The sequence below is a fragment of the Brachyhypopomus gauderio genome, chromosome 7 (genome assembly GCF_052324685.1).
Source record: "Brachyhypopomus gauderio isolate BG-103 chromosome 7, BGAUD_0.2, whole genome shotgun sequence".
NCBI classification, from domain to species: Eukaryota; Metazoa; Chordata; class Actinopteri; order Gymnotiformes; family Hypopomidae; genus Brachyhypopomus; species Brachyhypopomus gauderio.
In genome coordinates this window covers 32,796,253-32,819,855 of record NC_135217.1, presented here as the reverse complement: position 1 = coordinate 32,819,855, position 23,603 = coordinate 32,796,253, and the positions used below count along the sequence as shown (strand labels likewise).

Here is a 23,603-nt window from a genome sequence, read left to right as displayed (position 1 = left end):
TCTCTCTCATTCCCAGAGTGCATATCGGGAATAGACACACAAAGACATGCGCACTCAACTTAATCAGCCATTTTTTTAAACAGGGCTAAAACGATAATAATTAGCAGAATAAAGACATATCGGATTTTCATTTCCTCTCCTCCTTTCCCCGAGCCCTCCACAACCGAACCTGCTAGGCAGCCGTCCACACATCTTCTACCAGCCGGACCCAAAGGATCCACTCGTTCTGTCACCGGTCGTATTTACGTTTTTTTTCCAAATAAACTTGGAGGATTATTGTTGTTTTTCCATTTTTTTTTGTTACTAACTTTCGCTACCGCTGGATGTGATTTTCTTCAAAAAACTAAATATCACGAGCAGGAGCGGAGGAAGCCGCGGGGGAAGAGAGTAAGTTTTTTTTCCTCCAACTTTTATTGAGTACTTGGTGTTAAATTTAGGTCGAGCAGCACAGACTATTGATTGTGTTTCGTGGCTGATCCTGCAGGTTCTGATGGCGTGTTCGTCCCCACGTTCAGACCACTGGTGTTTAGTGGGTCCGTTAGTAATAGTGTTGTCTCGGTTAGGAGCCGCAAACTGTCATGCACTATAGCCTACTAGCTACCCAACCACGTCCTACTCGAACTTCTGGGCTTCTCTTCAAATCCAAGACTGGTGTCTTTATTTTAAAACACGTTTTTATTAAAGCATGCTGTAAGGCTGATGTGGTGTGTACTACATTAGTAGGGCGATTTTACATTCTCGTCGATTTGGCTGGTTTGGGTTCAGAGTTTTTGTGCTGTGCACAGCTGTAGCTGGACCGAGCAGCAGCTTTGATCTCTTTGAATAGCCCATTGTATTTTGGTCTGGAACAGGACGATGTGTTTTTGAACGGTGTCGTTTCAACCGTGGTCTAACTATATTGTAGTTACATGTAACCGAGTAAGCAGCACGAAAGGCAGGACAGCAGGAGAACGGAACCACACACCTCGGAGTGATCCACTCTCCTAGCTCACACTTAAAAGTGTTCACAGTGTATCACACATCCTAAAAGATCATTCTTCACACATTTCACTATTACCTGCTACGTGCAAAGGAGTCTCCTTAATGCGGCTCGGATGACTGGGACGCCGAAAACAGCGATAGGAAGGAAGGAATACAACTCTAACGTCACACCAGGTCCAGTTCAGACAACTCCCCAGGCTTTAGATGTCTTTGGCGAACGCGAAAGCCGGACTTAAATGGACCACGACGTTTTCGTGCATTCGTCTGAACCGGTTCCACTTTAGGGTAGGCTACTTCACTCTTCTCGCCGATAAGCTCCATTTTCCATCGACACCCCCCGTTAGAGTCGTTTCGTTTTCCGTGCGGTGCAAACGTCCTCGTCTCTACGCTCGTGCGGGGCGTCGGAGGTTCTGTTAAGTTCTAGATGACTGTTTTATGAGACTCTAACACCGGGTGTTTGGAGAACAAGGCGTGCGGTGTGAGTGTTGGGTAGCTCCATGCCTCGTTTGAGGCAGAGTCTTGGCTCCGATTGGAACGCCACGGTGACAAGGGCATCGATCGCGTGCGTGGAGCAGCGCAGAAAAAAGCAGGAGTGGGGAGGCAGAGCGCGCGGGGCACGGAGCGCTGTGTGTTGGCGCTCGCGCTCTCGGTGCTGCACACACACTACATGCACATGTTTTTCGGACTACACGGATAACGTCTCGATATTTTGGGATTTTTTTTCCTTTTTAAAAAAAAAAAATCCTTAATGTTTCTATTGATATTTAGCCACCTGTTTTGGTGTGTAAAGTGGGGCAGCGTTTAGGCTACTGTTAGAGAAATTCAGTTCTTTTTACGGATACTTGCATTTTGCTGCAAATTTGGATTGCCTGGACATTTTTACAGTATTTCTCGTTTGGAAGCTTTTATTATTATTATTATTATTATTATTATTATTATTATTATTATTATTATTATTATTATTATTACAACTGTTGTTGTTTATTGCACATTGCTTATCTGCTGAGATGTTTTGTTTCACATTTAAAGGCCTGATAGAATACAATTATTCCGTAAAATAAACCTGTAGATTTGCTGTGTAACCCTTCTAAGCTGTGCGATTCGTTTTTGCGTATTTCTTTATCTTTCAGATTCAATTGGAATAGTGTTTGTGTTAGCGGCTTGAGGGTAGTGTGTGTTGTGCTGTCAGTTCCCGGGGACTGGCGACAACAAGCAGTTACAAAGAGCTGATTATGTAAATCAAATTCAGATTATATTTTATAAGATAGCTCCTTAAAACACACGCAAAATGCTAGTAAGCAAAGATGAGCAAACGCATCATAGCATGTGCTTGACGAGAGTAGTGGAATAGATACACTTGTATTCCAAGGGGCACAGATGTATGTATTGTATTTGCTTAGTGTTATGTGCTTTTAAATCTGCATAGTTATCCAGTGTTTTGTTAGACAGTAACCATGTTATTGTATGCAGTGTGCTGGATTTCAGATTAAATTTGTGGATCTTGGTAGGGAAGCCCTTAATAACTCTTGAGATTCAGACACGTTCTGCAGTAAGATTGGCTCCGGCTTCTCCAAGGGTCGACAATGTGTCATTTCCATGAAGCCAAATTGCCCTCTGCCTATATGATATTAATGTGCAAATCAATATTTCAGGGATTAAATTTCCCTTCTTCATATTTTATGGTTTCTACCTCAATAAGTCTCGAGTCTAATAGAAGAGGCTGGATGATTTAAAGTCCCCCTCAGCTGTAGTGGCTTCTCCAAGCCTATCGCTGCGTTTTCCTGTTCAACACTGAAAACCCCATACCAGTGTGAAGGCTTTGAGCAACACTGCTTTGTGCCATGAACACACCCAGCTCGGCTGTCAGGTTGGTCCAGGCGTGTGTTTGGTTGAAAGACGTGGCCATTCGAGTACTTATAATGATAATTCAACAGAAGCCTGCCTCACACACCTGCGCGTCCACACTGAGACACGCGCGTGCACACATATACGTGCACGTGCTCACACACAGACAAGATACACTTGCACACAGATATAATGTATGCACATTTTTGGAAGCCATGTTCATTGCTGTCTATATATATTTTTTCTTCTAAAGTAGCAAAGTGTTTCCCCCTTTTTTAAAACACAGCTTTTAGTTTAGTGTGATAATACCATTTAGATCAGCAATACCTTTAAACATAAGGGGCACAGACACACAAAACGATGTGTTATTACACTCGACTATCAGGAAATTCATTACAATCTGGCTTTCCAGTTGACCGGTAGAAAGGTTTATTTCTGTTTTCGTTAACTCCGACATGATCGTGGCTCTCCGAGCTTTTGCTGTCCATCATCAGGTGTTTGTTTTTTTCCATTCGTCCTGCACCATCTGGGCTACATTCTGCACAGCTGCATGGATTTCAGATGTGATACAACACTTTCTGCTCCGAGCCCCCCCGGCTCATCTTACACCTTTGAAGAGACTCGCTTAATTTAGCCCCTAAAAGAAAGGCACATAGAGGAGGACAAAGCCCCTTTTAATTTGGCAGACACTGTTCGAGTGCATTAAAGATTCCCACCCAAAAGCTGCCGCTTGTCTTGTGGCTCGGTGTGGTGTTATAAGGGGTTTATTTTCTCTCTCTATGTTCTAATGTTTTGCTAAGGAAATGTTTGTCAGTATGTTGGAGACATGTTTAAGTTCTGTCTGTCAAATCCTACATCAAGCATGACTTATTTTTAATTTTAAGGGGTGGGAGAACCTTCCCGCTCTCAGCACTGTCGGCTGGAAACATAAATGTGTAGTGATTTGTTTGTGCTTGATGTGGCTTCACTTGCTCTGGCTGTTTAATACCCCCCCCCCCCCCCCCCCTTCACTTTCCATGTCTGCGTTCCCCACGTCACTGGAGATGGTGCTGAGAAAATTATCACATTGTAGGAGGAGAAACTGTGGGGCTTTTGTTGGAGGGCCCAATTGAATTGGGTCCGGTTAGGAGGCCAGGCAGGGCGCTCTCGTCCACCCGGCCGGCAGTACGCTGCGGAGTCCACAAGCCGGCTTGATGTATTAAGAGGGGGCCTTTTGGTGTCAGCCCCGGGGCGGTTCTGGAGAAGGCCGAGCTTAGAGGCTGTCTGAAGGGTTAAACGCTTGGCTGGGGTTCAAGCCTCCACAGCGCCCAGGGAAAAGTGCATGCGATCGCACCCCAGCTTCGTGTAATTAGCACTTAATTGTATTAACATATGCAAATTGTCAACGCAGAGGTTTGTTCAGCTGGCGGAGATCAGCTGAGCACAAATGGCTCATTGTTCCTGGGGCAAATAATGGATTTGGAGTTGGATTGTGCAAACGCATAACCAGCTATCTAATTTAAGTCATACCATAGCGAAATTTCATTAGTCTCCACGGAGACAGGGTTAATTGTGCTGACTAATGGCCCTGAATACAGTGGGACCCTACATCACACAACCCCCCCCAAAAAAAAAAGAGAAAGCAAAGAAAAAATGTACCATCTTAATCCTCCTCACATTGACACTTGTTTACACACGCTTCCCTTGTGTGGGAATTTGCATATGCAAATTGGGGGCAGTGGGGGAGGGAGGAGGGGAACTCTTCCTGGTCTCGTTTGTCAAGGCTGAGAGGAAGGAGACAATGGGAGGATGCTGCTACTTCCTCCTCCGCTCGCCGCCGACAGCCATCATCTAGCCTGGCAACATTCTTTCATAATTTGTTTCTGATTAAAAGACCAGACTGGATCTCATTCTGTGCAGCCCTGGCAGAGAGAAGGTCAGGTCAGAAAAGAGTTTCCACAGCAACTAAAGCTCTCTTCTTCTCCCTTTGGCTAATTAAATAACATTCTTAAGGCCTCTCCACGTTTTCGAGGAGAAGGAAAGAGAATGCTGTCGTAAATAATCTCTGATTTCTTTTAGCCGGTGCGAGCAACGCCTGCCACAGTGTTACTACTCCTACATTAATCCTGTTTTTTTTGACAGAAATGTAAACTGATATAATTGCTTTTCACTGGAGGGAATGGGCGTTTGTATAAGTGTGAAAGCATCGGAAAAGGATTAGCATTTTTTTGCATAATGCACAGCGGCTTTGAATTGAACACTGAATGGCTGACTGAGTGAGATGAAAGCAGAGGGGGGGGGGGATGCTACCTCATCGCCCCTCGTTTCGGGCCTGGCGCTCCCTACAGATGTGTTTGTCGAGGACTTGAGACAACAAGCACGGGGCTTCATATTCCTGCAGCCTCCCAAGATGCCTGCAGATTTTGTCGTCATGTGAAGTAATATGTATGGTAATGCCCCTCTATGCACTAGTAAATAGAGTCTCTCACTACTTCAGGCCTTTGCACTGAGCCACAATAGCAGTGCATGGACTGAATATTGCAGGTATTGAATTTCATTTTATCCATTGTAAGCCTGGATTTCATTGATAAAAGAAAAATTTTTATGTTATCCCTCTAATGTTTTAAGGAAGCATTGTCTAATGTAAATGAAGAGCTAAAACGAGTAGATATGTGTGTGTGTGTGTGTGTGTGTGTGTGTGTGTGTGTGTGTGTGTGTGTGTGTGTGTGTGTGTGTGTGTGTGTGTGTGTATGTAGCAAGTTTTGGTGCTGGGTCGGCCCGAGGTGGGTGTGCCGTGTACTACTGGCGTGAGGATGAAACCTGGACCTCAGCATGTCTTCTGTGGCATCTGGTGTATGGAAACGCTCTCAGGTCAAGACGCGTGTGGCCACAATAGCACAGTCCCTGCACCGGGTTGTGTTCCAGCCTGGATCTTTCTTCGGCCACGTTTTTTCAAACGCCATAACCGGCCTCTTTCATATGCTAATGTTCCCGCAGGGATGGGGGGGCGATGTTGGGTCCTTCGTACGCGGGGCCGCAGTGAACAAAGCGATTTCTTCTCCGACCCTTTATGAGTATGGCGAGCGACCTAATATTTCCAGCAGTGAAAAGGAAGTGGAGCTTTGAGTCGATGGTGAGAGGTGGCAACGTCCTTCGGTGTGACCCTGCCCCAGTGAAAGGGGACACGCCGTGGACGACTCCCGGCTGCATTTTTAAGCGGCCGCCGCAGTTAGACGGGTCATGCTTTAATGTCTCTCTGGATCAGCCTGTGATCTGACATGCTTTACCAGATGTTGACTTGTGTCCGGTTGCCAAGAGAGAAGGACCCCCCCCCCCCCCCCAGCCCCCTCTCCCTCCATCGGCTTTTGAGATGTGCCTTCTTCTCTCTGCAGATACACCGCCTCTCTCTTTGTAAAGGGGAAGCTAATAGAGTTAGCGATGGTCCCCGATGTGTGTGCACATGACTGATGAGGTCGCCGGTGTTTCAGACGCTCGCCAGGGTTGTTATGGGAAGGCCTTGTTAGCATGAGGAAATGTAATTTTTGTCCTCATTGAAAACTCTCATTACTGAACACAGTTATCTAAATGTTTTTGTTGCACTTGGTCTGTCGCCAGTAAGGATCGTGTTACTTTCGCTGTCAGACGTGTGTCTTATTGGAGCAGGGAGGGTTTTCTTTCCTCGTGTTCTTCTCAAGGTTTCTCTGCCTGACATCAAACTCTCTCTTATAGAATATTAAAAGGTGTATGTTGTGTGTGTGTTTGTGAATGCAACAGATATATATTTATTCTAGTGGCAAACGATTTCTTATACATAGAAATGAACATGACGGGTATGTTAACCGTGTATGTTAACGTGTGAAACCCAAACATGTCCCTTTCGGGTTGGTTTGCAGGAGGGTGAGACACCCCTAGTGCTGGATACGTCATGCAGTGGGTGGGCCAATTCAGACCAATCAGATCTGTCGACCTCAAAGCGCTCCCGATGCATTGGGGCTTCCGTGTGTCTCCCCCACCTCCCCAACCCCCCCAGCACAGACGTGCAGTCACCCCTGTTCAGGTGTGTGTGTGTGTGTGTGTGTGTGTGTGTGTGTGTGTGTGTGTGTGTGTGTGTGTGTGTGTGTGTGCGTGTGTGCTGCCGAGTGATGGGCACATGGAAACATTATGAGGGGAGGTGAATGTTGCAGTTTCACTGGATGTATATGTGAGCTGGACTGTGTTCCCGAATGAAAATAAAGAAAGAAGATGAGATGATTCCCAAATCTGCACTGGAAGAATGGCCATGTTTCTCGTGGCCTTCTCTGCGGTTTGGCTGGGTGCAGCCTTTTTTTTTATACCCTGAACTGTTTTGCGACCATCACGTGTAAAAATTGTTGGCACGGTGGTTCAGTGGTGCCCCCATTACACTGGGCAGACTATGGAGGCAGAAACAGATCTCTTCTTGACATGAAATGTGATGAAAGAAAAAAGATTAAAGAAAGCCTGTTGTAGCTCTTGAAGTGTGACTTTTCACACCAGCTGTTGACAATTGATTGTGTGTGTTTTCAACAAATGAATAGCAAGTATGTGTGTTTTGTGTGTCTTTATGGATATTGTGGTACTCCTGGATTCTGCCGTCTCAAAAGAGGTTTTAACATCAGTGTCCACAAAATGACATTCCCTCCTGCAAAATCGTTTCCACACAGGTGTACGTTCATGGTATCTGGTCACATCTGGTTAACATTTCCACCACTGGTCTTCAAAAGAGGGATAAGACCCTAAATGAATATGTATGACAGGAAGTGTCTTATATAAACCAATACATGTGAGCTCGCTTTCATTAATATTCATGTTGCTTAGTTAGTTCGAGCTGCCTATGAACTTTGGATATCAGCATGGCTATTCCTCTTGTGTGAACACATGTGCCTATATATGTCGTTGTGTTTGTTATGTGTCTACATATCGGTGTGTGTGTGTGTGTGTGGGAGTGCGTGTGCATGTATGTACTGGTGTGAGGCATGTGTGCGCATGTGTATACATGCATGTACATAGAGCAGAAAGCAGCGTTCCGGACTGGGCCCTGTGTTTGTGTTAGTCTGGAGGATGAGCTGTGCTTTAGAAGTGTTAATACCAGTCAGCTCATCCCCGGTCTGGCTCCGGACTGGCCTCGCCAGTGGAACCATCTTTAATTATTTGCTTTAAAGGAGCCTTAAAGTTTCTCTCAGGACGGTCGTACTCAAGGCCCGGTTCTGTGGCCCGGTTCTGTGGAGGTGCTAGCGGTGCTGCTGGTGCTCATCTTATCAGCAGCTAGACTAAATGAAGGCTCGGTGGAATTTACGATTTGCGTCAAGGAGCCGAGGCCAATAAAGAGAAGGCAGACAACGGTGGCTCTGATCCGAGAGGAGCGAGCAGCACATGGCGGTCCGGAACCAGACCCGTCGTTGTGGCCGGACACGTGCAAATTCTACCTTTGGGGTTTTAGTGAGTGTGCTTCTTCGTTAACCCCGTCTTCCACACACGGTTCTTCTGCAGAAACGTCAGTGTCTGATCTCACCACATCTGTTTTGAGCAGTCCGTTATGGACAATCACTGTAAGTATTGAAAGTTCAAAAGTGTAATAGAAAAATATGCTTGGGAATGTATGAAAAGCCCATTAGAGAGAATTGAGGTTGGTGGGGGTGTTTCATGTAAAATCAAAATCGGAGGACTTTGCAAAGATCAAGTGATACATAAAAATGGTGGACTGCAGAGCTATTAAAATTAGAGATGTGGAAAGTGTGTGTGTGTGTGTGTGTGTGTGTGTGTGTGTGTGTGTGTGTGTGTGTGTGTGTGTGTGAAAGAGAGAACCGTTTAGTTTATGAAATAAAAAATATTTTCCACTCTAAGCCACTCTGTAGGTTTGCTGAAATGAGCACGTATGTGCCCTTTCATACGCATACATCTGGACTCGACGTTTCATTTTAAAAAACCTGCCTTCCCTCAACCTCCTGCTTATGACTGCATGGCATTTCATAGCAAAATAAATCCACCCCCCACATCCCACCACATGTTAACATCCAGGACATTAGAAATAATATGTTTTCTTTGCTTTAATTAGCAGGCCGGCGTGCCAACGTATGGGGCCTTGTTTCTCCTCCAAGTCCTCATTGACCTTAAAACCCCCTCCCCACCTTTCGGTGTGTGGAGAGGTGTAGCCCGTGGTGGTGGGGTGTGTCCTGCGGCCCGCCGATCACGCGCCGTCAGGCGGGGACGCGCACGCTGGACGTTCAGACGGTGGAAAGGACGAAAAAGCCACAAAAACGCGACGGCTCTTTTAGTGTTGCTCTTCATTACTGCTCCTCTGAAATACTTTTTCGTTTCTCGTGCCCTTTTCATCTAACAGGGAAATCTCTCTTTTTTCCCACTTAGCCAAACCATTAAATTAAGGAATTAAACCTTTCTAGAAGAAGAAAAAATGTAATTATATTTTGCGAATTATTATCATTTATTTCTGGTGCTTTAGGAAGCAAATGGGATGTCATGACTGATTTGCTGAAGTTAACTTTCCCAGGTCTGTTACTTTTGTAGCGTGCGTGATGCTGGTTTTATTTGATAATGGGATATTGTGGACGTAATCTAGGCCAATGCTAATTATATATGACAGTTGTTTGTTTGGAGTGAAATCCAATTAAAATGTACAGTTTTCAGCTGGAAAGCTCAGGTTGTCGAATGAAGAAGTAATGACCCCACGATGATTTTTTTTTTGTATGTGTGTGTGTGTGTGTGTGTGTGTGTGTGTGTGTGTGTGTGTGTGTGAGTGATTTGTTTTTTTTGTCTCTTTTTTCCTCTTGTTGGGGTCATAATGAACAGTAAACTCATAACAGCTGTTGGAACGAAGTCTGTTTTAAAAGCAAATGCCTTTGGTCTAAAGTTCATTTGGAGAGCTCTCTAATTAAATATCGGCTCAGGCCTTAAGTTAATTAGTAATTCTCTGGCTCCAGAAATTAGAGATATCATGGGTGAAGGACTGCTTACCTGCCCATATAAGGGCATTTGTCCTGGATGGGGGGATGTATTAAGCGGCCCTTTTTCTATACATTAAACGGCTGTTCGACATGTTTTGTGAAATACCTCGGTGAAGAATGCTTGGATTAGCGCATAGCAAACAGCCTTGGAATGCATGCTGAGATACCTGGCCTGTGATTATGTTTATAATGCTAGATAATTACAGGCCCGCAAGTCTGGGAGAGCTGCCTTTACCGAGGAGCTTGAACTTTAAACTTTTATTGTTTCTCTTGGAGAAATGACAGTGCTGAAAGGTCAGCATCAGAGAGGGAGCCTCAATTAAAGCGGCGTCTCGCGTTGGGATTTTAAAGAACCTTTCCCAGGCTGCAGACAGAACCGGAGCGGAGGAGAGGAAACGCCAGCTGCTTCACCAACTGAGCTGTTATTATTTGGGTCTGGTTAGGGTGCTAAACAGTGGACACACTCCTCAGCTTATGGCGTGTGTTTATGCATGTGTGTTTTGTGTGTGTGTGTGTGTGTGTGTGTGTGTGTGTGTGTGTGTGTGTGTGTGTGTGTGCGTGTGTGTGTGTGTGTGTGTGTGTGTGTGAGCTGGTGTCCCTTCCAGGCATACGGTCCTTGTTTGCTCAGTCATCTGCATGCTTTGTCAGACAGTAGCATGTCTGGCACTTCTGCAGTGTACATAGCTGGCAAAGTGCAGAAAGCCAGTGTGCAGGCCTCTCCTCGTTTCCAGTGGCATAGGCTGTGTGCCCGTGTGTGTGTGTATGTGTGTGTGCGCGCACAGACATGAGTTGGTGTCCTCGTTTCTAGTAGCATAGGCTGTGTGTCGATGTCTCTGAGGAGAAGAGGGGGCTCACGTGTGCTGTCAAACAAGGCGACACTCTCAGCCTCTGACTGGTTAACCCAAACGTGATTAATTAATCACGTCTGTGTCTCAAACACATGCGGATCACATGCGGTGCTTTCCTTCACAGTGATTCATAATTTTGCGTAATAAAGGTTGGCTGGGATTCTTATCATTTATTGTCATAATGCTTTCATATCAGACACGTACACTGAAATAATTATTTAGCCAACTGCTAAGCAATTTTAAATTGTATATTTTTTACCTTACAAAGGCACGATTGAGTAGTAGATTAATATTTATTTAGTGCAGGAAATCAAGGGATTATGTGGTCATCATTTTAAGTCTAATCCTGCTTTGCATGAGCTAGACAAAGAGACGGGATTACTGATCGGGCAGGAGGACCGCAGCTAGATTCTCTGCTTTCTTGTTGAGCATGAAAACACACACACACACGCACGCACACACACACACACACACACACACACACACACACACACACACACACACACACCAAAGGAAAAAGCTGAGACCTTTTTTCCCCCTGTCAGAGCAGCAGAAAGTGAACACATTCATTGCTGCTGCTATTAAGGACAGCGGGAAGATCACGAGTCAGATTCGCGTCAGCCCGATGAATCAGAGAGGAACCACTGCTAATTTTCCTTGGTGCTGCCTTTGAAAATGTGTGTGTGTGTGTGTGTGTGTGTCTGTGCGTTAGCGTTTTATGCCCAAGAGAGTGTGCATTCATTCTCACATGAGTCGCTGTTGCGCTCTGTGTGTGTGTGTGTGTGTGTGTGTGTGTGTGTGGGTGTCATTGCTTTATGGTGTGCTAGTCTCGAAATAACATATCTGCTTTGCTAATTAAGCTAAAATGCACAGCGAGGGAGCAGGCACCGAGTGGAAAAGGGGGATAATGCGCTGATTTGCATCTGTTTTTTTTTCTCTCTTAGTAAAATCCACAGCACAGAGAGTGCTGATGCGTCTCAGGTGGGCTGGGGGGGGGGGGGGGGGGGGGGGGGGGTTAGACTCGGGTGGTTTTTTTGTACGTTTTTCCCCGCAGTGGCGAAGCTTCACCTGAGCACTAGCGCAGGGGGGTGGGCGTCGTGGCCAAAAGAGGCATGGGGGGAGGAGGGTGGTGCTGGAGGTGGCTGGGGTTTTGGGGGGGGTGAGATTTGACATCACGCGGGCAACAGAAGGTGAAGACATGAAACCAGATGTTGGGCAAAAGGCTCAGGCAGGGCAGAACCTGCTCCAGAGGGCAGCCCCCCCCCCCCCCCCCCCCCCCCCCCACGGCCTCTTTCTCACAGTTGTCGTGAATGTTAATGATTTTTCTTTTTTCTTCTTTCTCCCCTTTCTCAGTCCCCCTCGGTTCCTCCGGAGACACTGCCGCATTGTTTTGTTGCGAGGGCCTTTTCTTTCAAACTTAATTACCTTCTCCCCTTTTGTGGTGACTCGGGCAGAAAGTTTTGTGCCGTGTCGGGGGGGCACTGTGCGTGTTTGTGCGTGTATGTATATATGTGTGTGTGTGTGTGTGGATTGGGGGGGGGTCGTCACACATTCCTCGTCAGCTAACAGTGGCCGGGGCAGTGCCGGCGTCCCTCCCAGCACGCCTGCGGATGGCAGAGAAGCCCCATGAACACCAGCAGGAAGCTCAGAGCTGCTTAATGCAGAATAATTGTCTGGACATAGGCTGGCCTTTGTTTGTGCGGTTCATTTCGAATCAGCCATAATTAACTGCAGAGTGTTTCCAGATTGCTGGCGAAGAAAAATTGCAGCTTTCCTCTGCTTTGAGTTGGGAAAAGACATTAGCTATGTAGATTATGTTTCTCTTTGATACTGGGCCCTCATGCTAAAAGTTTTCAAATGGGTGAGGCTACCATAGTCTCCCCACAAGACCAAGGCTCTAGACCAAGACTCTGATCAAGGCTCTAGACCAAGGCTCTAGATCAAGGCTCTACTTGGTTCTCTGTCTACAAGGACCCGTCTAAGCCAAATGAATATAGCCCTCTTTCCATTCATATAATTAAAATAAGTGGCATGTGAAACGTTTTTGGGTCTTAACCCTTTTACAGGTAAAGTTATACATTAGTCTGAGTGTGTTTTTTTCTGTGGCTTCCTACCAATTAGCTTGCATTGTATAACTTTCTTTCTTTCTGCCCCCCCCCCAAACATAAGATAGACTACTTGTATGTCACTGCAGTGCAATTTCATTTGCTGAAAGGTATTTTGTGGACAGGTAATTTGTACAGCAAGATCCCTGTGCTATAAGGCTTTCGTTTGCAGGGCCCCACCCCACAGTAATGATATGGTGTCTGCTGAAAATAAGGCCTTAAACATGGCTGTTACACCAGAGAGTCATGCTGCCTCTACTGTTACACCTCAAGGCACAAGGCACAAAGCCTTTGTGAAGAGACGCTCAGGCAAAACCTCCTTTTCCTTCTCTCCCTCTCTCTCTCCCTCTCTCTCTCTCTCTTTCTGTCTGCCTCTCTCTCCCCTTCGCTGCAGTTTCTTTACACAAGAGCGAATTCTTTAAACAAGAAAGAATTAAGCTTCCCGGTGTCCTTGGAGGCCAAAGAAGCTCTTGATGTTTTGGATAATACCACTTTGATGGATTTTTCATCACTTCTTTCTGCTTGGCAACAAATAAACAAGCATAATTACCCTGGCGGAGGCCTATTCACGGCGTTGTCAGGATTAGATGTGGGGGCAGCTTTCACACTGAGACTCCCCATTGTCTTTGCCTACACTACGACATTCTGACGGAGGATTTGGTGTGGGGACAGAATGGTGGTGAGGGTGAGGGTGACCTTTACTAAACCTGATATAATTCAGGGACGTTCCGTCCTTCACTTCGGCTTTTTCTCTTTCTCTCTTTTTTTTCTGCTTCGTCACTTTCGCCCTGAGTTGGAGTGATGCTAACTTGTGGAGTGATGCTAACTTTTCACCTACGTCCAGCTACCACGGTTGTAAGGAATGGTGTCGGGAAGAGAGGGAAAAGAGTGGGTGAAACCCCCCGGCTTAAAAAAACCCCCTCCAGCCTGCTGCTGTCCTTTGCTCTGAGCCTCTGAAGGGTGGGGAGGGAGGGGGGGGGGGGGCAGAAAAACAATAGGCACAGGAGTGTTTCTGCCCTCTTTCCCAAGAACTTAGCACTGGGACAACCAGCATTCCTTACCCATTCTTCCTCCCTCTTGGTCAGATCCCGTTTTTTTAATCACTCCGTGCACCCCATCTCCATGGATCAGAGAGAGAGAGAGAGAGAGAGAGAGAGAGAGAGAGAGAGAGAGAGAGAGAGCTGGTCCTGGAACGATCTTAATTTTGAAATAGTAGAAATGCCGTTTGCTGTGCGTTGGTTTTAAGAGAAGCAGAAAGATTGGGTCCTCATTGTTTTAAAGGGAGCAGAGTTCTGTTCTTAAGGAATGGGGCTTTGTTCTGGTAAGACGTTTTGTTGTAGTATTTTTCTGTTTTTTTTTATTTCCTGTCTCTTTGTAGACCAAAAAAAGGGATGCACAAGAGAGTGAAGTAGCCTGTTGCTCACACTGGCAACCTTGTGTGATTTTTATAGAATCACTGCACACGATTCAAAAAGTGTAAGCAAATAAAAAGAGAAGCAGGCTGAATGAGCCGTGGCCCAGTGAAGACAGTGCGGCCGTGGAGCCCGGGTGGACACACTAGTGCTGCTGGTGAGCAGAGCAGAGATGAGCTGTAATGGAAATGATTGCTCTGGGATAGCCAGCCACGGGGAGATTCAGACGATACCAATGTAATGCTGATAGCCACTGCCCTCATCTTTCTCTGTCTCTCTCTCTCACACACACACACACACACACACACACACACACACACACACACACACACACACACACACACACACACACACACACACACACACTGTGAATGAGATGGTTGGGCAGTAGGCCTACTCTGTAACTTTGCTGCTGATTGTGAATGGTGTCTCTTCCAAAGCGGCGTGTCGATGAGTTCTGGAGGTGATCACAGCAGGGCTGAGCGTCTGTGGGACGATGCACGAGCTCCGAGCTGTTTAGCTCTCTGCGCCTTGCTTTATAATTCATAAACACGTAATGATTCACATGCGTTGGGCCAAAAAGCCCGAACCACAAACCCATGTGGTGGGGCCGCGTCTCCACATCAAGTGTGGAGAAATGCATAATTCATTTTGACGGGTACGCTTTACGTCCAAGGCTGCATCGACGGATGTTAAATTAATAAATAAACCGAAAACGCATCATAGCAACAACGGCGGACTCTCCTGTCCTGCTGTTTTAGCATTCGGCCCGTTCTGAATAGCGCAGTTAACACCTGGGAGGCAAAAAAAAAGGCAGGAAGTGTGTGGTGTGGGTACATCTGCGAACAATTGCATATAGGCCTGGTGACTCTGATGGGGATACAGACAGCGGGATGGCGCACAGCGTCCTGCAAAAGGTCTCGCTCCGAGGACATCCACGACACACACACACACACACACACACACACACACACACACACACACACACACACAACCTGTGCCCGCAGGCCCTGAAGACACAGCTGCTGGCACTGTGGTGTTGCCTTGTGATCTTCCTGGGGAGATTCAGAACTGATCACAGGAGGGCTCTGTAATCCCGCCCGCACCTCGCTGTCAAACGTGCCTCTCAGACGCACATTCCAGCAGGACTGCATAAACACACTCGCCCACCTACCCCCCTGCTTTACACTGTAGTAAGCTAATGCTAATAGGTGCTAATTGTGCTCTGGATGCGGTTAAATAGGTCTCAGGGCCTTGGAGACAAGCCTCAATTAGTATTTATATTCATAGCCTTGATATATGTCATGTTTAGCAGAAAATTCTTTCGAAAGTCTTCGTTGTTACTTGGCTTGTCCGGCATTCTGTAATATGCAGAATGAAAGAATGAATGATTTTTATTCGCTTTTGTAATCTGTTGTTTCTCCAAAAGCTTCAGCTGCTGAGATTACACATGATTAGAGTGAAGAAAAAATGTATTTGGCTCTTTGTGATTAATATCCATAGGCCCTCCCAACCACTCCTGTTTAGCCAGGGGTTGTTTTAAATTAATCCTCAAATTGCTTTGTAGTGTGGCAAAGCAGAGACAGAGGAGTAGGCTACCCATAAACACACACACACACACACGCACACACACGCACACACACACACACACACACACACACACACACACACACACACACACACACACACACACACACACACACACACACACACACACTTGTGTACTTCACTGCAATTTTTAATATATGTGTGTGTCTGTGTGTGGATACAAAGGCCATGGTTGTTATTGTTGTTTCATTTTAGATAATTTTTCATGCTTATTTGTTGACATCTCCCACCAAAAACAACATTACTTTCGTGGACTGGTTTGTGTCATTACTCTGTTCCATTATTTTCTTCCATTTCTCTCTCCCTGAGAATCATTTGAAAATAATACCGGTGCTGGGTGACAGGGATCTCGCTTTTAACATTCTGGACCAGGCCTTGGGTGCATTTCATTTTAATTGAAAGCACAGCAGCACAAATCCATCGTCTCTCTCCTTCTCTGTTGTTCCCGCCCCCCGCCGCTGGCCGTCTGGTGGGCCGTGGCGGTTCGTCTCCGGCTGGCCTCTCGCTGCACGGGCCGCTCTCATTGAGCTCGAGCAAGCCAGAGACGACCCCCCCCCCCCCCCCCTCCACCCCCCCTCCACCCCCCACCCCCCCCACCACAGTCCAGAAGACATCCGGGGCTGGAGTGAAGCCCGGGGAAAGAATCACCTGTATTTGAGACAGACAGATAGAGCAAGACAGAGAGAGACAGACAAAGCGCAAAGGAGAGTGAGTGAGAGAGAGAGAGAGAGAGAGAGAGAGAGAAGACGTGCAACAGAGAGAGAGAGAAGAGGTGCACTAGAGCGAGAGAGAGAGAGAGAGAGAGAGAAGACGTGCAACAGAGAGAGAGAGAAGAGGTGCACTAGAGCGAGAGAGAGAGAGAGAGAGTGGAGGAGGAGCACAGAAGAGGCAGAGAGAAAAATAATGATTGAAGGATTTTCATCAGTGTGGAGCACGTGTGATTTGCGAAAACCTGGAGAGGCCCTGATTGAAGCAGTGACGTTTGAAAGATGGGCAGCCTTCCAGGACTGATAGCATCACAGTGGTATTTCAAATACTGTTCTTTATGTGCCCTGAATGTTTTTTATTTATTTTTTGTGAGCTGCCAAGGAAAGAAAATGGGGGGGGGGGGGGGGGGGGGTGTTCGGGGGCAGGAGAAATCATTGGCTGCTCCCTCAAGGGTGTGTGGACTGGGGCGCGCTAAATATTAATTTGAGTCCAGGCTGCCCGTCAGGCCAGAGCGTGGGCTAGAATTTGGATGGGCGCTTAATCAGGGCTTGTTAAATACCTGCTGGGGGATCTTTCAGAGGGAAGATTGGGAGTAAAGCTGATTTACGGAGGAACACAGCGAGCAGAGAGCTGCCATGATGATTTGAGTGATTTCAGTTTAGCTTCCCACAGTATTGTAGTTCTGTGCTCCTGAAGAATCTCACTTTGCTGTTGGAGTGAACTGATTTCAGGAACCCGGTTTCTCTCCCAAGAACTCTCTTGGGTCTGGGCATTAGAAACTCTGAATGTGTGTTCGGTGCTTGGCAAAAGTTTGTATTTTGGTTTTACAGTTGTACATCTCAGAAAATGTTTTTGATGTTTTTGAATGTTATTCGTGTGGCGGTGTTCCTGCTGGTTGGTATTTGCTAAGTCACATCTAGATATTTCCTGCGCTTCCATTCTTCTTACGTATAATCTAATTGCCATGTAGGAGTGCATGTGGTAAAAATGTGGTAAAACATGAGCTGATGTAATATGCTATCTTTACACACACGTGTGTGTGTGTGTGTGTGTGTGTGTATTCCAAGGAGTTTTCTCACTCCCCCTTTTCTTATTATTTTTATTTTTTTTCCGTGCAGGTCCCTGACAGGCTGGATGAAATGAGATCCCCACGTAGCGATTGCCATGGAAACCTGTGACTCCCCTTCTCTCTCAAGGCAGGAAAATGGGCAGAAGGTATCAAAGCTCCGCGAGACGCCACGTCCTGATAATGAGGTGCCAGAGAAAGTCCCTGGGATGGAGCCTGACAAGGAAAACTGCCCCCGCGGACAACCACCTGAGGACGGCAGCCAGCCGGCGAGAGAGCGTCCCGGGAGCGGGAGCGGGGGATGCTTTGCTCGCCCCCCCGGACGCCCCCACTAAAGAGATCCCTTGCAACGAATGTGCCACTGCTTTCTCAAGTTTACAGAACTACATGGAGCACCACTGCCCCAACGCCCGGCTGCCCCGCCTGAAGGACGAGCTGGAGAGCGAGGCCAGTGACCTGGAGGAGGACAGCGACGTGGAGAACCTGACCGGAGAAATTATCTACCAGCCCGACGGCTCCGCCTTCATCCTCCAGGACTCCAAAGAAGGCGGGCCGGCCCGGTCTGCCGCGCGGGGCCCGTTCTCCGCCCGCGCCCTTCCCCGGATCGCAGGCTGCCGGCGGCGAGCAGGGCGATCACGCCGCGGCCCCCGTGTCCTTCTACCCACAGGTGATCAACACCTTCCACATCGCTTCGTCCCTCGGGAAACCATTCGCGGCCGATACGGCTTTCCCAAATACCTCAGCGCTAGCAGGAGTCGGTCCTGTGTTGCACAGTTTCCGTGTCTACGATCTCCGACACAAGAGTGACAAAGACTATCTTACCGTCGACGGCGCAGCCAAAAACTCCTGTGTGTCCAAAGATGTTCCCAACAACGTGGACTTGTCCAAATTCGACGGTTGCATAAGCGATGGGAAGAGGAAGCCCATTCTGATGTGCTTCTTGTGCAGGCTGTCTTTTGGTTATAGTAGGTCATTTGTAACACATGCTGTGCATGATCATCGGATGACTCTCAACGAACAGGAGCAGAGGCTCCTTAGTAATAAGTACGTCTCTGCCATCATACAGGGCATTGGCAAAGACAAAGAACCTCTTATAAGCTTTCTGGAACCAAAAAAATCCAACTCTGTGTTGCCCCACTTTTCTACTGCAAACTTCATGGGCCCTGATCCTGGGGTGGGGGGCCTGTGGAGCTCCTTCCACGTGGAGAACGGCGACTCCCTGCAGGCAGGCTTCGCCTTCCTGAAGGGCAGCGCCAGCTCGGCCTCCCACCTGGACCAGTCGCCCAGGAGTACCCAGATGCCAAAGGTCGAGATGAACCTCGGGGGCGACCCCGCCTCGGCGCCCAAGTCTCCCGCTGGCTCCGCCTCCCTGCCGCGCTCGTCGCCCAGCGACCACGAGGGCGAGTGGCAGCGGGACGCGTTGCGTTCGAACGGAGAGCTGCCCGTGAAGAGCGAGCAGGGTGACGTGGGTGACGGCGAGGAGGACGAGGATGCGTACCTGCACGAGCTCGAGGAGGAGGGCCGGTGGCAGCGAGCTGGCGGAGAGTACCAGTAGCAAAGATTTCCCTCTCTTAAACCAAAGCATTTCTCCTTTATCGTCCAGTGTGCTAAAATTTACCGAAAGGGTGGCCTCCTCTTCCTCCGCGACTGTTCCCGACGATCTCGAGAAGGCGAAGCATGACTCTGCCAACTGCGGCGGAGCCGGCAAGGACTACAGCGACTCCAACGGGGGTAGGGACGGCACACCGCCCGCCCACGTCCTGGACCTGATCCGGCGGGACGACGAGAGCCCGGGCCCTCTGCACCAGCAGCCTGCCACGCCAGGCACGCCGGGCCCTGCCGAGGGCTCCCCGGGCAGTGGCATCGAGTGCCCCAAGTGCGACACGGTGCTGGGATCCTCGCGCTCGCTGGGCGGTCACATGACCATGATGCACTCACGCAACTCCTGCAAGACGCTCAAGTGCCCCAAGTGCAACTGGCACTACAAGTACCAGCAGACCCTGGACGCCCACATGAAGGAGAAGCACCCCGAGTCGGGCGGCTCCTGCGTGTACTGCCGCACGGGGCAGGCGCACCCACGTCTGGCCCGGGGCGAGAGCTACACCTGCGGCTACAAGCCCTTCCGCTGCGAGGTGTGCAACTACTCCACCACCACCAAGGGCAACCTCAGCATACACATGCAGTCGGACAAGCACCTCAACAACGTGCAGAACCTTCAGAACGGGGGCCCGGAGCCCGTCTACAACCACGCGCCCGCCGTGCCCACCAGCTGCGGTGCCCCCTCGCCCTCACCCTCCAAGGTCAAGCAGAAGCCCACGTGGCGCTGCGAGGTGTGCGACTACGAGACCAACGTGGCCCGCAACCTGCGCATCCACATGACCAGCGAGAAGCACATGCATAACATGATGCTCCTGCAGCAGAACATGAAGCAGATCCAGCACAACCTGCACCTGGGCCTGGCGCCCGCCGAGGCCGAGCTCTACCAGTACTACCTGGCCCAGAACATCGGCCTGACCAGCATGAAGCTGGAGAACCACTCGGACCCGCAGATGATGATCAACCCCTTCCAGATGGACCCGGCCCACCACCGCGGCGCTGGCTCCTGGGCTTGGTCAGTAGCTCCTCCCCTCCTCACTGTGTTTGTTTGTCATTGGTTGCTGGGCCACCTCTCTCTCTCTCTCTCTCTCTCTCTCTCTCCCTCTCATCCCTCCCTCTTACCACTCTTATCACTCTTCCCAATTATTGTATCCTTCTCTCGACCTGGTCCTTGATTAAAAAAATGATTATGAGCTGCCACATGGGAATTATTCTTAATCTTTCATTCTTAATTTTCTTAAGTCAGCTTAATCCCTCTCTCCCTCCCTCCCTCCCTCCCTCCCTCCCAATCTCCAGTGTAAAAAGAACCTTATCTAAACAGGGACTGTAAGGAGCAGATTCCCCCTGGAATGTTCCCAGTCACCCCCGATCCGTCATCCTTTGCCTTTTGCACTCCTGAGCCGCAGGTCACGACAGAGCGCCCAAACCTCTGTGTTGTTTGTGATGGAAAACACCTCAGTTTTTCCGCATGCGTCTGCCTTTACGTTCGGCTGGGGCTGACGCATCTTAGGCTGTCAAGCCCTATTGTACCATAAATGATCTGTCCCTTAGTTGCCCCACACCAATAGTCCAGATTGTGTTTGTACCACTGCTTCAAGTGGTGTAATTATTGAATTTTCAGTTTGTTTAATTTTTTTTGTCTAGCTTATAGCAAACTGATCTGGCCCACTTGTGAAAACATGAGCGGATCAAAGGAAGAAATTACAATTACGTGAATGTAAGGTGATCTGGTTTTTGTTCAGGGCTCTCATTGTGGAAGAGGCTCTTTTGTATTGATCAACTTTCATGTCTTTGGAACAAAAAAAAAGAGAGACAACATTAGAATCTTGGGAGTGACATGCCCGGTAGGAGTAATTAAAGCTGTCTGATGAGGGAGTTTAGAAGTTGAAAGGGATGATTGTAATTGATCCTGATTCAATCCTATTACAGCTTTTTAGAGTTAAGGCTTTATAGAAGCCATACTCCTTGGTAAGGCTTATTTTATCAAATCCTTTTGTGTGGGTGCCCTACACTGGTTTCTCTCAGATGCGTTTTAATTTCATTTAATAAAAAAACCCCTTTTCTTCTCCCTACCTCTTTTTCTTTCCATTCACACCCCTTCCTTTCTCTCCCTCTCTCTTTCTCTTTCTGTCTCTCCCCCTGCCCCTCTCCCATTCTCTCTCTCTCTGAACCCCTTCTCTTCTCTCTAACCCTCTCTATCCCCCTCTCCCTGTAGTAAACAGCGAGCTATCGACGGAGCTTCGCCTCACCGGCGCCCAGCTGGTGTCCGAGGACCTGACGGGTTTCTCGGGCGGTGAGCTGTTGGCGGGCGGCGGTGCCGTGGACCCGCTGCTGAAGCTCTTCCAGTGCGCCGTGTGCAACCGGTTCAGCTCGGACAGCCTGGAGGCGCTCAGCACGCATGTGGCGGCCGAGAGGGCACTGCCCGAGGACGAGTGGCGGACGGCGGCGGGCGACCTGTACCAGTGCCGTCTGTGCAGCTACAGCACGCCGCTGAAGGCCAACTTCCAGCTGCACTGCAAGACGGACAAGCACATGCAGAAGTACCAGCTGGTGGCCCACATCAAGGAGGGCGGGAAAGCCAACCAGTGGCGCCTCAAGTGCATCGCCATCGGCAACCCCGTGCACCTGAAGTGCAACGCCTGCGACTACTACAGCAACAGTGTGGAGAAGCTACGTCTGCACGCCAGCCATCACAGACACGAGGCCGCGCTCCGGCTCTACAGGGTGAGGGCCGTGTGTGTGTGTGTGTGTGTGTGTGTGTGTGTGTGTGTGTGTGTGTGTGTGCGTGTGTGTGTGTGTGTGCGTGTGTGTGTGGGGATGTGCATGCGTCACACAGCCTGCCTGCACGCCGTCCCATAAGCCGTTGCGTAACCACACAGCCGAACGTTCACGTTATCCTTCTCCATTACACCTTACACCTCGCAATGCGGCCACAGTAAACAAACAGCGGCCAGCGCAGCGGCGGTCTGAGATGCTCGGCCGGCTCGGGGTGTGAGGCTGGAACACAAGCTGTTTGTCTCCCTGCACCCTTTGGCTTTTTTATGATGTCAAATGTTATTAGGTGAGCTGTAAATTTGATTTGGCCCTCCATGGTCAGCCTTTCCCACCCTGACCTCTCCTTCTTCCTGGAAAGACTGCAAGGAGAGAGAGAGAGAGAGAGAGAGAGAGAGAGAGAGAGAGAGAGAGAGAGGGAGGCCTCACGGCAGCAGTGCCAGTATTTACATGACACCTTTCAAAAATCAAACCTAATTGAATTTCTTCTCAGAAATATCGATACTCGGACAAAGAGACATATGGGCCTTTGGTCACCTTCTGAATTCTTACCTCACCAAAAAATCTGCTGTGTCAAAGCTAAGCAAGTGTGGCTGTCCTGAAGCTACTAAGCATCATGTAAGCAGGTGACTAATTGTGGGTACCTGTAGGAGCGGCCGTGTGTGAAGGAGCCCTCTGTGGCAGACTGTGTTTGCCTGTAAATAGGTGACACAGTGGCGATTATCCTCGCTGGCCTGTGGATGTAACTGGGTTTCGAAAAGAGTTATGAGGTCTTTCTTGTGGTTGGATATCCTGCCAGTGATGTTTTTGGGCTGGTGGCTAGCTGACGGGCTTGTGGGTGGGTCAGCGGAGGTGATTCACGCAGCACGTGGTGGCGTTGATGAAGGAGCGTGGAGGGTGGAGGGACCACGGGGGTCTGAGGCGGCACTCGCATGTCCCCCCGGCCTTACGTACTCTCAGGTGTTGACTTACAGGCCTGGTGTGTTCGCCTGTGACGATAATACCCATCATAGAGCAGCATTTCAGCCCACACTCATTAGGGGCCTGTCTGGGTAAACTGTATTAACTTAATGAGGATGTATTGACCAGCCTTACTCACCTTTGGCAAAGCTTATGCGCTAGCTGTATATTTAGCAAAGTTCATTTAGCAACTGACAATGACTCTACTGCATGCAGAATTGGCAGTTCTGTAATTGTAATAATGAAATGCGATTTTATTACTCTGACTTAGAATGAAGGTACTAACCTCTCTGAGGGGCCTTTCAGCTGGATAGAACAAACAATGAAATAAAATACAAAAAGAGGGTTTCCAAGAATATTAATTTACCTCCCCCACCCATCTTTTTCTTTTAAATATGCTTACAAAGAAGGAGAAAGGTTCAGGGTCTGGGCCACTCTGTGTTATTCATGCATTCATACAGCGTTAGCGATGCTCCGTTAGCAACTGATCACATTATTCATGCATTCGCGCGCCGTTAGCGATGCGCCACTAGTAACGCGGACGGCGGTGAGCAGACCCTCGGACGAGTGGAGTCAACGGGAGACAAACGAAGGCCTTAAAGCATCGCAGGTGGGAGTTTTGGAGGCTGTCATTAAAGGCCCTGTCCATGGGAATGTTTTGAAATCCTTAGCAGTTTAAAACAACCCGCAATGCACCCCCACCCCACTGCCCCCCATGTCAGGAGGGCTAGGCTAATTCTCTG

General features: G+C 48.6%; 1 protein-coding gene across 1 annotated transcript; it reads left to right on the top strand.

Annotated features, from left to right (window-relative positions):
- The first annotated feature begins 475 nt into the window (after positions 1-475).
- On the top strand, positions 476-21,568 carry zfhx4 (zinc finger homeobox 4). The gene is given in 6 exon segments (XM_077013356.1): positions 476-1,266; positions 17,585-17,762; positions 17,764-18,125; positions 18,127-19,060; positions 19,062-20,143; positions 21,344-21,568. Coding segments are annotated over 5 exon segments (2,592 nt in total). The 5' UTR covers positions 476-1,266; positions 17,585-17,630; the 3' UTR covers positions 21,426-21,568.
- The last annotated feature ends 2,035 nt before the right edge of the window (positions 21,569-23,603 follow it).